Source organism: Rhineura floridana, chromosome 4 (assembly GCF_030035675.1).
Source record: "Rhineura floridana isolate rRhiFlo1 chromosome 4, rRhiFlo1.hap2, whole genome shotgun sequence".
Classification (NCBI taxonomy): Eukaryota; Metazoa; Chordata; class Lepidosauria; order Squamata; family Rhineuridae; genus Rhineura; species Rhineura floridana.
In genome coordinates this window covers 50935466-50948199 of record NC_084483.1, presented here as the reverse complement: position 1 = coordinate 50948199, position 12734 = coordinate 50935466, and the positions used below count along the sequence as shown (strand labels likewise).

At 42.4% G+C, this 12734-nt stretch overlaps 1 protein-coding gene across 5 annotated transcripts in view; it reads right to left on the bottom strand.

The window, feature by feature from the left end:
• ZNF451 (zinc finger protein 451) overlaps positions 1-12734 on the bottom strand; it is a 54911-nt gene that overhangs the window by 27984 nt on the left and 14193 nt on the right. For 4 of the 5 annotated variants that reach the window (XM_061623037.1, XM_061623040.1, XM_061623036.1 and 1 more), the window contains exons 4-5: positions 7476-7601; positions 3492-3603 (exon numbers count right to left, since the gene is read on the bottom strand). In XM_061623037.1, the coding sequence (XP_061479021.1) occupies positions 3492-3603; positions 7476-7601 (238 nt within the window). The remainder of the gene's footprint in view (positions 1-3491; positions 3604-7475; positions 7602-12734) is intronic. The other variant, XM_061623039.1, reaches the window with a different exon arrangement.

The following is a 12734-nucleotide window of genomic DNA, read 5'->3' as shown; positions in this document are numbered from 1 at the left end:
CTCTGGTATCTACTAAGAGAACTTTGAGGGCTTCATCATCAGAGGTGAGATCCTTAGTAGGGCACTGAAGCCAGGCTGACTTGTGAAGCTGTGTCCGCAGTCCAATGCTTGAACCAAACAGAGTGTCTGGCCACCGTGTTAACTGAGATGCTCCTGGAGCTGAATAGGAGGGAGTCCAGTGCAGTTGTGATGAATTATGCAGCTCTAGGAAGCCATTTGTGCAGTTTGTAGGCATTTTAATTCAGTATCTCAAAGCACATCTTTAAAGCCACCAAGTGAATCTTTGCTAGTCAAAAAGGGCAGCCCATTTTGACATGAGGGCTTCTCTAAATTCCACAGCAAAGGAACCACTTTCTGGGCAGTGTGGCTGGGCAGGAGTGGTAGACACAAGCCAAGGGAGGACATAACCTTTGTGATGCAACACAAGGAATCCAACTGTTTAAGGAGGCTAGCCCCAGATGATTCCTCTGAATCTAACATAGAAGACCACTGGCCCACTTCTAGGTCTGAGATGTTATGAGAATCAGGGTCTGAAAACGGTTCTTCTTCCCACAAAGGGGAGGATGCTGCTCTGGAGCTGAGTGCCTGTGGGGGTGGGGGGCAGGGTTGGAGGAATTAGTCCCGTGGCTGTGGCTAAGGGAAGGAGGCCTGTGAAGAAGGAATATTGACTGAAAGAGTCTGAGGGTGCAAACTGGCTCTTTAGACTTTTTCTTCTTTTTTTCCTCCTCCTGTTTGGAGTGATGGGAAGGAAAGAGAGATTCAAAATGCTTGTGGCCCTTTTTGCCTTTCGGTTCTTCAGCAGTATCAGACAAGCCTTTTTTCCAAGGAAGAGATAAATTCTTTAGAAAATACTGGAGCTGTTTGTCCCACAACAGGTAGCTGATTGGGTTTAGGATCAGGCATGCAAGACTGCAGTTAAGGCATAATGAAAGACATTGCCCAAGCTCCTCTGGTGGAGGAAGCAGATACTGCTCCCACAAGGACAAGGGACACTGCTTCAGGTGAGGAGGAAAGCTGCTGGTTCCTGTTGGTCTCAGGGGCCTCATCCCAATCAGTTTTTTTTTGTCTGTGCTTGGGGTGGCCAAGAGAGACTCCACAATGGGCACATTCAAGGCAGGAGACAAAGGTTCATCCAGAAGGAGAGGTCCACCGTATGCCTGAAGAGGTCTGGGAAGGGGCTGCATTTTGGACAGGTAGAAGCAAGGGCTCCTTTATGTGCACCACTGAGTCGCTGGGAGTCATGGCATAGTCTTGGAAGTGGCAGATTTTGAGACTAAATGGCTCTATATCCGATCTGTGATTCAGATCTATTTGTGTTGTTTCCTGTACATGCCATGGCAGCAGAGAAGAAAAGAAAGAAGGCAAGTAGAGAAGGAGCCGTAAGGTAAGACTAATTTTTTTTACAGAAGGAAAATAAACAAAAATAGCCAAAGGCCAACAGGATGCAAAGGAAAAAAGAACTAGGAGGGAGAATGAAAAACAAAGCACAAGGCAGCAGTAATAGGTGACAGACAGCAAACACAACTGCTTGAGTGAAGGCAGGAATAAAAAACTGGAAGAAAAGCCAGAGAGAGGGCAGTATATTCAATTTCACAATCACATGGTCCCTACCTGGGGAAATCATGAGAGACCTTCAATCACGTGAATGCCTCACAAGCCAGCCTGGGAAAGACTGTTTACAAATTAAACTGACCAATAGACTTGACTATACCAGCTACAGTCCTTGGAGCCACTTCCCAGTACTCTATATACTATTGGTGACTGAGTAGTTGGCTGGAGGCTATGTTGGGGAGGGTGGGTACAGGCACATAGTCTAGATTCTTTATTATCCACAGAGACCCACAACGTTTTCCGAACATCAGTAAACAGGTCAACCTTTCTTATTTTGGCTCCCAGAACCATAGCTACCTTGCATACCTTAGCCTCAATAACTCAAAAAAATACGCATGCTGGCAATGTCAACAAGAAATATTATTAGAAAGTCACTCTTCCTCCATCAGAGCCAAAAATGTAACACAAGCCCAGAAAAACAAGGAAAGGTAGCATAAGGTGAGATTCCCCAGAGTGAATGAAAAATTTAAATATTTTAATGTTTTTCTAACTTGTTTTCTTTTGGATTTTTAAAATTGTTTCTCATTAGCTGCTTTGACCGCTAGGCAACAGCAGCCTATATATCTGTATCTTAAAAAACAAACAAACCTGACGTGTGAAGACATCCTTTGTACTGATGATGCTTGGTATCCTGGTTTCTAAAATATGCTTACCGGTAGAAACAACCACACTCCCTCCTATTCATCTTGAAAGTGAAAAGTAAGGGAAGAGTAGCAGCCCTTTGCTTATTTCACAAACTGTGGGATAGAGGTATAGTTACCCTTTTCCACTGGGCAGCAAAACCTGGAAAGGATCTACTACAATTCCAGGGTAATCTTTGGCTCTTCCGCAGTTGGCAGCAAAGTTCAACCCCACTCCTTTTAAGTTGTTAATGGAACTGATGGGCCACAATCCACAAGTGAATTGCAATTTTACCTAAGATGGGTTTGCCAGGAAACCATGCCGACCTTATGGAAGGAGAAGATGGGGCAACTTAATAACCTATGGTTTAATAAAGCTGGAAACAAGTATTGGGCCCACTCACATTCTCTTCCACGTGTGCTGGCTTTGACGCTTAGACTGTGGTTAAAAAAAAAAAGTTTTCCAGCATGTCCTAAATAGGAGCACTGGTTTAATGACAATTTACAAACCAAGTTGTGAAAGCTGGCATGTGAAAAGAGGGATGATCTGGACACTCACTCCTGACATAATATGCCATGGTTTATTAAGCCAGGATAATTACATCTGAACTAATCAGAGAGAGAGAGAGAGAGAGAGAGAGAGAGAACACAGACTTAAGCCGATAGATAGGTAGGCTTTAATGAAGAACCATCCACTTTTTAAAAATCTGAATCTGGAAAAGGTGAAGGGCACTACTCTAAGATCTCAGGACAGAATCCTCTCCCCCTCCCCAGCCCAGCCCCTCAAGATCCTTTAGCTGGAGACACAGTGGATGGAGTTTGGTCCTAACATGAAATGCTCAGAAAGTGCTATATAAATGTTTGACTGCTCTGGGCTGCTTTAAGAGGAAAGATGGGATATAAATTTAATAAAATAAATAAATAAATGCAAAGCATGTGCCATTGAGCCACAGCATCTCCTTTAAGCAGTGGTGGGGAACCTGCAATTCTCCAGATGTTGTTGGGCACCAACTCCCATCAGCCCCAGCCAGCATGGCCAATGGTCAGGGACGATGGAAATTGTAGTCCAGCAACATCTGGAGGGCCACAGGTTCCTAGACAAGAAGGATGAAGCTCAAACACTTCTAATGTTTCTTCAGTGAAGGCTGCTCTTATCCGCTTACTGCTCTCCACACCTCTGAAAGGGTGAAACAATCAACTGTGACTAGAAAAGAACTGCAGACCTCTCTAAATGGTGAAATGACTGCATCAATACATTACCTGGCATTTTTAGCCACTGGTTCACACACAGTCTTGCAGCTTCTGTATCGCTATGTCCCTGGATAAATTCCAGCTCTTGCAGTCCATGAGCATGTTGGGAATCCAGTTTTTCCTAATGGTCCAAGTGATTAGAAGACAGATTAGTATTTTGTGTGTGTGTGTGTGTGTAATTAGTCATACTGAATGAGAACTGATTAAAGCAAACAAAAAACATATATGCAAAATTATGTGAAGCTGATACACTGCACAGTTAATGTAGGAACATGGGATGCTGCCTCAGACCATTGGCTACACTGACTAGCAAGTGGCTCTCCAGGGCTTCAGGTCTTGTCCAGCCCTACCTGGAGATGTCAAGGATTGAACCTGGGACCTTCAGCCTGCAAAACATGTTCCACTACCAAGCTGCAGCATTGTTCATTCCTCAACGAGGTAGATGTTTGGGACCAACTACTTTCACAAGCCCCTGCCAATTACTACTTCTGAGAAGAAATATTTCTTGCCCTTTTCTGAAAACTACATGTATGACATCACTGAATAGAACATATTTTATGCTATGCTTTATGTTCGGGTCCCATCTGAGGGCCACATTCCCTTTGTGGGCAACCTTCTAGGGGCAGAATACCAGTGGTGGGCAGGGCTAGATGTAAAAGTGGGCAGAGCAACAGATGCGCCTCTTACTTTTGTATAGTAGGTTACACTCCAGCAATGCAAAAGGCAGAGGTTTTTACACTCTCTCTCTCTTCCTTTTGGGCAAGCAAGTGGCATTCCAAGGACAGTTCATTCCAGCTAGGCAAAAGTACTCAAGGAAGATATGGCCTCTGGGAGGAGGTATGGCCTGAGAGGAATCACAAAGGCCACACAGAAAGCCCTGGAGGGCAGCATTTGGTCTCCAGGTCTGAGGTTCCCCACCCCGCTTTATGTTCTTTAAAAATGTGTAGGTCACAGGGATTCTGTGTAGAAAGTGACAAAAACTGAAATATAACAATAACAACAATGTTCACTAGGTGCAAGCTAGTGTCATCTGCATTCATTCAGACTAGCTTCAGGCTTCTAGTAAATCACAGGTTTACATCATAGTCCTTTGACCAGCTGTCTTTAATTTGTTATGCTCTACACACAGACTGGCAGGAGAACATAATTGTGTACAAAGACTTTGGCGTGGAGGAGACTATATTAATAAAACCCAATACACACTGCACTGGATACAACTCATACGCCTTGAAGTTGTTAATTATTACACTATTCTATATTTCTCAGAGGACAACAAAAGAAGAGGACAACAAAAAGGGTAGAACAAGAGCCCTGTTCCAGAAGATTAAAGAAATTAAAGGGAAATTTAAACCAAGAGTAGGGATGTTGAATAATCAACAGGGGAACGCACTGACTGACCGAGATGAAATAAAAGGAAGATGGAAGCAATACACTGAAGAACTCTATAAAAGAGATGCAAGGATGACAGATTCATTCACTGAGGAACCATATGATGAAGAACCAGAAATTTTAGAATGCGAGGTGAAATCTAGTCTTGAAATACTTGGAAGAAACAAATCACCAGGAACAAATGGCATACCAAGAGAGTTGCTACAAGCCACTGAGACTGAATCTGTCCAAATGTTGACAAAAAATTGTCAACGAATATGGAAAACTAAACAATGGCCCACAGACTGGAAGTGTTCCATATACATCCCAATTCCAAAGAAAGGGAATGTAGTAATTATCCAACTACTGCCTTAATATCCCATGTAAGTAAAGTAATGCTCAAGATTCTACAACAAAGGCTCTTACCATATATGGAGCGAGAAATGCCAGATGTCCAAGCTGGATTTAAAAAGGGAAGAGGTACCAGAGATCATAGTGCAAACATATGTTGGATAATGGAATGGACCAAGGAATTTCAAAAGGAAATCACCCTGTGCTTTATAGATTACAGCAAAGCCTTTGACTGTGTAGATCATGAAAAACTATGGAATGCTTTAAAAAAAATGGGGGTGCCACAGCATCTGATTTTCCTGATGCACAACCTATACTCTGCACAAGAGGCTACTGTAAGGACACAATATGGAGAAACTGACTGGTTCCCAATTGGAAAGGGTGTGAGAGAGGGGTGTATTTTATCACCCTATTTGTTTAATCTATATGCAGAACATATCATACAGAAAGTGGGATTGGACCAAGATGAAGGAGGTGTGAAAATTGGAGGGGAAAATATCAATAATTTAAGATATGCAGATGATACCATACTACTAGCAGAAACCAGTGATGATTTGAAACAAATGCTGATGAAAGTTAAAGAGGAAAGCACAAAAGCAGGACTACAGCTGAACATCAAGAAGACTCAAGTAATGACAACAGAAGATATATGTAACTTTAAAGTTGAAAACGAGGACGTTGAACTTGTCAAGGATTATCAATACCTTGGCACAGTCATTAACCAAAATGGAGACAATAGTCAAGAAATCAGAAGAAGGCTAGGACTGGGGAGGGCAGCTATGAGAGAACGAGAAAAGGTCCTCAAATGGAAAGATGTATCACTGAACACTAAAGTCAGGATCATTCAGACCATGGTATTCCCGATCTCTATGTATGGATGTGGAAGTTGGACAGTGAAAAAAGCCGAAAAGAGAAAAATCAACTCATTTGAAATGTGGTGTTGGAGGAGAGCTTTGCAGATACCATGGACTGCAAAAAAGACAAATAATCGGGTGTTAGAACAAATTAAACCAGAACTGTGACTAGAAGCTAAAATGATGAAACTGAGGTTATCATACTTTGGACACATCATGAGAAGACATGATTCACTAGAAAAGACAATAATGCTGGGAAAAACAGAAGGAAGTAGAAAAAGAGGAAGGCCAAACAAGATGGATTGATTCCATAAAGGAAGCCACAGACCTGAACTTACAAGATGTGAACAGGGTGGTTCATGACAGATACTCTTGGAGGTCACTGATTCATAGGGTCGCCATAAGTCGTAATCGACTTGAAGGCACACAACAACAACAACAACTATTTCTTAGAAGAACTACAAACCACTTCTAGGTTTTTAAACAGGCTGGTCTCTGCAGTTATCTCCCAAGACAGAATAGTTATGCTTATTATCCTCACTGTCTCTCTGCAGTATCCTCTAGTAACTGTGCCAGTTGAGTGTCAATTGGTAATGAAGGGTCAACATTTGTTCACTAGAAGCTGAACCCAGAACAAGAAGTTATGTGGAAAAGGCCACCCAACAGGAGAGGATGCCTGCATAACTGCTGAACATGCTATATTTAACACAACGATAAGGAGCAAAAACAAGAATAGTTTTTCATGAAGCAAACAGAGCTAGTTTTATATTCCTGAGCATATCAAGTTTTTATCTTTAAATTCTTACGCTACATAGGTGCAGAGGCAATGCTGGAAGTGTGTCCGCAAGTTGTGCCCTCATTAGCACTTTTCTGCCACAGCTATTGTGACTGCACGTAATCAGCAATATAATCTAATATGGCAACAGTAAAGTGCTCCTTGCTTACGCTATAAAAGATGACATGGATCTACCCACATGGTATGAGAACTAGACATTCATGTCTCCCTTGAATTGCTAGAAAAGGGGAAGCTGGTGGAGGAGGATGGTTCCAAAACAGCCACAGCATGTGGTCATTAAAAAGGGGGAAGGGGCAACTGATGCAATGAGCAATAAAGATTTGGAATGGGCAGAGTTCTGAGAGAGCTACAGGAGAGCACAACCTGGCAATGTATTACATAAACAAATGGACAGCGGGCACTGAGAGGCTGAACACATGGAAAGGACAAATAAGTACTGAAAGACTTCTGCTGATGGGAAGAGGGATACATTCTGGACTGGACACAACAGCAGCATGAGACAGGGTTCAATGATCAGTAGGGATAGTGCTTACTAAAATCTAATTGGAAAAGCTACCAAACATACTGTATTCCATTTAGTCTTTTTTAAGAAAGAAAAACTGTTATAATGCAAAATAAGAATACCTTGAAAGCTTTATTTTTCTCTTCTTTCAGTTCTTTCTCTACCTCTACATGGCGTGCCAAGCGATCTAGGGTGGAAGCAACCTTTTCCTTCTGATAATCAATGTAGTCTTTGTGCTTTACATTTTTCTACAAGTAAAGAAAAGCTCTCCAAAATCACCAGCTAGCACAAATTGCCAGACAATTCAACAACAATGAAAAACAAAAGCGGACTCAACATTCCAGGGAAAAATACAAACAGGCAAGAGTTCTTGTCTTTTCATTCATCCAGTACATTTGGGGGGGGGTGCAGAGGGGGAGGGAGGAGAGAAGCAAACCACAACCCACGAACAATGTGGGCTCAGAACTTAACTATACTGTCTGTGCCCATATATCACCTTGTGCCAAGTCTCTGATTCCAACAGCCAGTAAAGTTAGAAAGCTTTTTCTCTCTTCTTTTTAAAAGGAACTGGAAACTTGGTCAGTTGGAACAGACAAAGACAGCAGTGAAGTTAAAAAAACTAGCATTTAATGTAGGATTGATTTTAATTGTTTGTAACTTAGAATAATAAGTATATATTTTGGAAAATTAGTAGTCCTGCCTCCCCTCAACCCAAATTACCTAAGGAACCCCCCAAGGCCACAACTCCTATTATGGCACCTTTGCACAACCACAATACAGTTAAAAGACACAGGTCTTGTTGATGAGGAAATCTTTCTGTCTGCCATCATGTGGCACTAGGTAGAAAAGTCTTGGGAACATGCATCCTTAAAAGCATCTGAAGCTCAAAGGCATTTTCTAAACACCAGTAAATTAAATACAAGAGAAGTCTCCAAACATCTCAGTAAGAGGGTGCATATTTAATGACAATCAATGTAACACCCCCATCTTCTAAAGAACAAAAGGAGCATTCAGAAATAAGAACTCCCATCAGACTATTTTTTAAAGTAATATTTCTATGCTGTGTTCTGTACTGTTCACATAGCACCCAAAGGGGCTCACAAAATAACTAGGAGCTCAAAGAACTAGCTGGTTCAAAACAATATGTAAAATCCAGCCTCCATCACCCAGCTTCACTGACACTGGGTCAGAGTTGCCATCTTTAACAAGAGCCGCTTGTGAAGCTTTTCCTAGCATGGAGATCAAGTGGTGGGAAAAGCCTCACCTTCTTAGTTAGGTCTCTTCCACCTACCCTTCCCTAAGATTGCCATCTCACTACCTACTCACCTCATTCCCTAGTCAGATGTTTCCCTTCAGCCTCCCATGTACTTTAGCTTCCCTACCTTGTGAAGTGTTAAACCTAGGCAGATGACAACTTACCTCATAAAAGCTATTTGTGTTGATGAAAAGCATTGTTCCCTAAGATGTTGGGAGGCTGGTGACAGCATACTCACCTAGCCGTCGGGTGTCACAAGTACAATACAATACAATGCAAATTGGACTGCAACTCAAATTGTATCCCTGATTTAACAGCAGCCACTAAGTGCACTTAACATCAGTTGCCAGAGACCTTGATGGCACAGGTAACTACTGACAACTGCACTTTCCCCAGTTGCTCAGAAGCACTTAAAAGTACTACACTCATAACCACAGATACAGTTTACACCAGCCTTTTCCAACCTTGGCATCTCCAGATTTTTTTGTACTACAACTTCCAGCATCCCCAGCCACTGGCTATGTTGACTGGGGCTAGAGTTCAGTTACATTTGCAGGGCATGAAGCTGGGGTAGGCAGGTTTACAGACTAGTAATGGCTTGGATCCTTAAGGCCTGCAAATGGAACTCCACTCATGAGTCCCACTGGCAGAAGGCAACTTTAGTGATCCCCCCCGAGACCACCATCCGCTCGAGGGGTGGGGAACCTTCTAGAGCCACCCTAGGCTCCTTCTGGAAGGGTGGGATATAAATTTAGTAAATAAATAATAGTACTGAATACGAGGCAGCAACAGCATCACCAAAATGTGCCTCCTCCTCTCCTCTTGATTGAAAGTTTCCCTTCATGGAAGGGTCTTTGGTAGCGGCTTAAATGTGAGCACTACTTTCACATCTCATATTGCCAACAGTTTTCTGTGTTATATATAGATCTGTACATATACACCAAGCTGTTACATTACTTGGCTGTGCATGATATTTACATAATATCAATGTGTTATTTAGAAATGGGTAGGGGCCTTTTCCTAACCATATGATACTGTGTAAAGACTCCATTAAGTGGCCATTTTTCTTCTAGTTTTCAACATGTAATTCTGAAAAATTGTCGCTAAGAGAACAGTTAACAAACAAACCATATTTGAAATGGCTTAGCAGCTACAATATTTTCTGCTGATCAGGCTTACCCAAAGTCTCAGTGAACAGCTCAACAAACCCAGAGTCATTAATTGGAGTAGATGTTGTGATGTCCTTATATATTAAAAACTGTAAATATGGTAAGTGCGGGTTTATATAGGGATATATGGTAAGTGAATTGAGTAAGAGGGGGGAGTACATGGGCTAGAATGCGGGAGAATGTTGGATGATGATTGGCTGAGTGTTTTGAATGGCTGAAGGTATAAATGAGAGGATGACAGTTGAGTAGGTGTCCCGTCCAGAGCCGGAAGGACGAGGCTGAAGTGTGGGTGCAAGTAAATCTCGTTTTATTAGAGTAATGGATACATCAAAGGCATTGCGCTTCATAGAAAACCTTGCGCTAACTCACTAAAATCCCTAACTACACTCTAGACATGCTCTGCAGTGTGTGAAGGAAGTTGACTCAACGACTCCCCACTGTAAGCGGCAAGCTTAAGAAGGGAACGTTTTCGAACGTAATCTCTGACTCCTTCGTAATTCCTGTCTTTGCCCTGTCCATTTCTCCCGGCAGCGGGAGCGAGGGGACAAGGGGCATGTTTCCAACAGCTCATCGGAAGACACCTGCTCCTGAGCAACAGGCTCAAGATCAGGGGGCTGTGCCACACTGGTATCCTCCTGGGAACTGCTTGGCAAGGGAGGAGCTGGCACTGTCTCTGGAGCTTCTCCCAACAAGTCTTCTGCAATCAATCTTTATTGATACGGTCATAGACCAAAAGACATTTATAAATAAAACTACATACATTTATAATAAAAGGTTACAAAGTTGCAGTCATGTTAAAACAGTAAAACAATAAAGCAACAAGGAAAACAGTTACAGTTGGGTGGCGGAAGCTTCTGAAAGGATAGATGCCTTTCGAATTGATTGAGCCGCAAAAATAAATTTAGCAACTGACAAGATAGTATCCTTATTAGCTGCTGACAAAAGATGTAAAAGTAAACAGTTAAGCGGTTTGTAGGGGTATTTATTTATGATGGGGGTTATGAATTTGGAGCGAATATCGTCATATAGGGCGCACTCAAAGATGACATGAGAGAGAGTTTCTATGGCGCTGACACCACAAAGGCATAATCGGTTTGCATACGGGATACGTTTAAATCTCCCTTCAAGTAAGGCAGAGATAAGACAGTTAAATCTAGCCTTTGTAAAGGCTAGACGATATTTGGGGATCGTAAGAGTTTCCAGATAAGGGGCACTGAGCATAGGCACAAAGCTCAGACCAAAGTGAATAGGAGAGCAGGTCGAGGTGGCTGCAGTTATGGAGCGTTGGAAGTCCATATCGTTGATACGAGTCCGGATAGAATGTTTAACTGTCTCTGGAGCGAGGGACATCAGATGTTCAATTGAGAGGCCAATACTTGCAAGGTAATTTGTAAACGTACAGGCCCATTTCGAGGTAAAAGAGTCTTCCCAGAGTAAAGGGAGATAGCCAGTAGATTTTTCATAAGACATTTTAAACCAGAAATTTAGGGCGGCCAACCACGCTTGAGACTCAAGTGAGACTAGGCCAGATTCTAACCTAAGGACCGCCACAGGAACGCACCTGGGAACGCCAAAAATTTGTCTGAGAAACAAGGAGAGAACTGCCTCCGCAGAAGAGTTGAAGGCGCCAATCCATAAAGGTACCCCGTAGAGAAGTTGAGAAATAGTTTTGGATCTAAAAACCTTTAGGGCTGCCGGAATGTATTGTCCTCCTTTAGTGAAGAAGAACCTTCGAATACCACTGGCTGAGTTGCGAGCAGTAGAAATAGGCCCTCGGATATGGGGATTCCAGGACAGAGAGGAATGAAAAAGTATACCAAGGTATTTGAAATGAGAAACCTGTTCTATTTTATGGGTATTAATTGTCCATGCGTGAGCAGGAGAGTGCTTGGCAAAAGCTAAGATCTTAGTTTTGGAAAAGTTTATAGATAGTTTGTTGTCATGACAGAAACTCATAAAAGCTTTAGTTAGGCGTTTGAGTCCTACTTTAGAAACAGAAAGGAGAACAGCGTCATCTGCATACAATAACAAGGGACAATGCAGGTTTGCTAACTTAGGGGGGTGGAAGTCCGGGGATTGACAATAAAGGGACAGATCATTCATGAAAAAATTAAATAAAAGTGGGGCTAGTATGCAGCCTTGTCTAACTCCTTTTGTTGTAGTAATGGGGTTTGTGAGATGACCTTCACGACTACATCTAACACGAAAGGATGTGTGGTGGTGCAGACGGCTAATTAAGAAGAGGAGTCTCTTGTCGATCGTAGATTTTGCGAGTTTCGCCCATAGTATCTCCCTAGGGATGGAATCAAAAGCCGATTTCAAGTCGACAAAGGCAACAAACAGGCCGTTACCCCAGCGGTTCTTGTATTTTTCAGCTAAGTGATTTAAAATCACACAGTGTTCTATCCCAGACCTACCTTTCCGGAAAGCTGCCTGCTCCCTCCCAAGGATATTATCCTCCTCCAACCAAGATGAGAGTCTCTCTTTTAAGTAGCAGGCATATAGTTTGCCAACAATGGAAAGGAGGCTAATTGGGCGGTAATTTGCTGGGTCCTCTTTGTTCCCTTTTTTAAATATAGGGATAACTATGGATTCAAGCCAAGACTCAGGGAAGCATCCGGAATTATTGATCAGAGTAAAGAAATTTGCTAGAAGAGGGGCCCACCAAGCTTGGTGCGCCTTCAACATTTCAGAAAGTATGTTATCAGGTCCAGGAGCTTTGCCGGATTTCAAGCTAGCAATCAAATCAATAATTTCTTTTTGGGTTACAGGTGGCCAAGTGGGAAGATTTGTTAAATTATCAATAAAGGAAACAGCATTTACAGTCTCGTTGTTTGCAGAAAAATATTTCTCCCAGAGGTATGGGGAAATGTGGCAAGGGGCCGGATTTAGTGGGCTCATAGAACCAGAAATCAGCTCCCAAAAACACTTCGAATTATTTGATCTGGAGGCTTGAA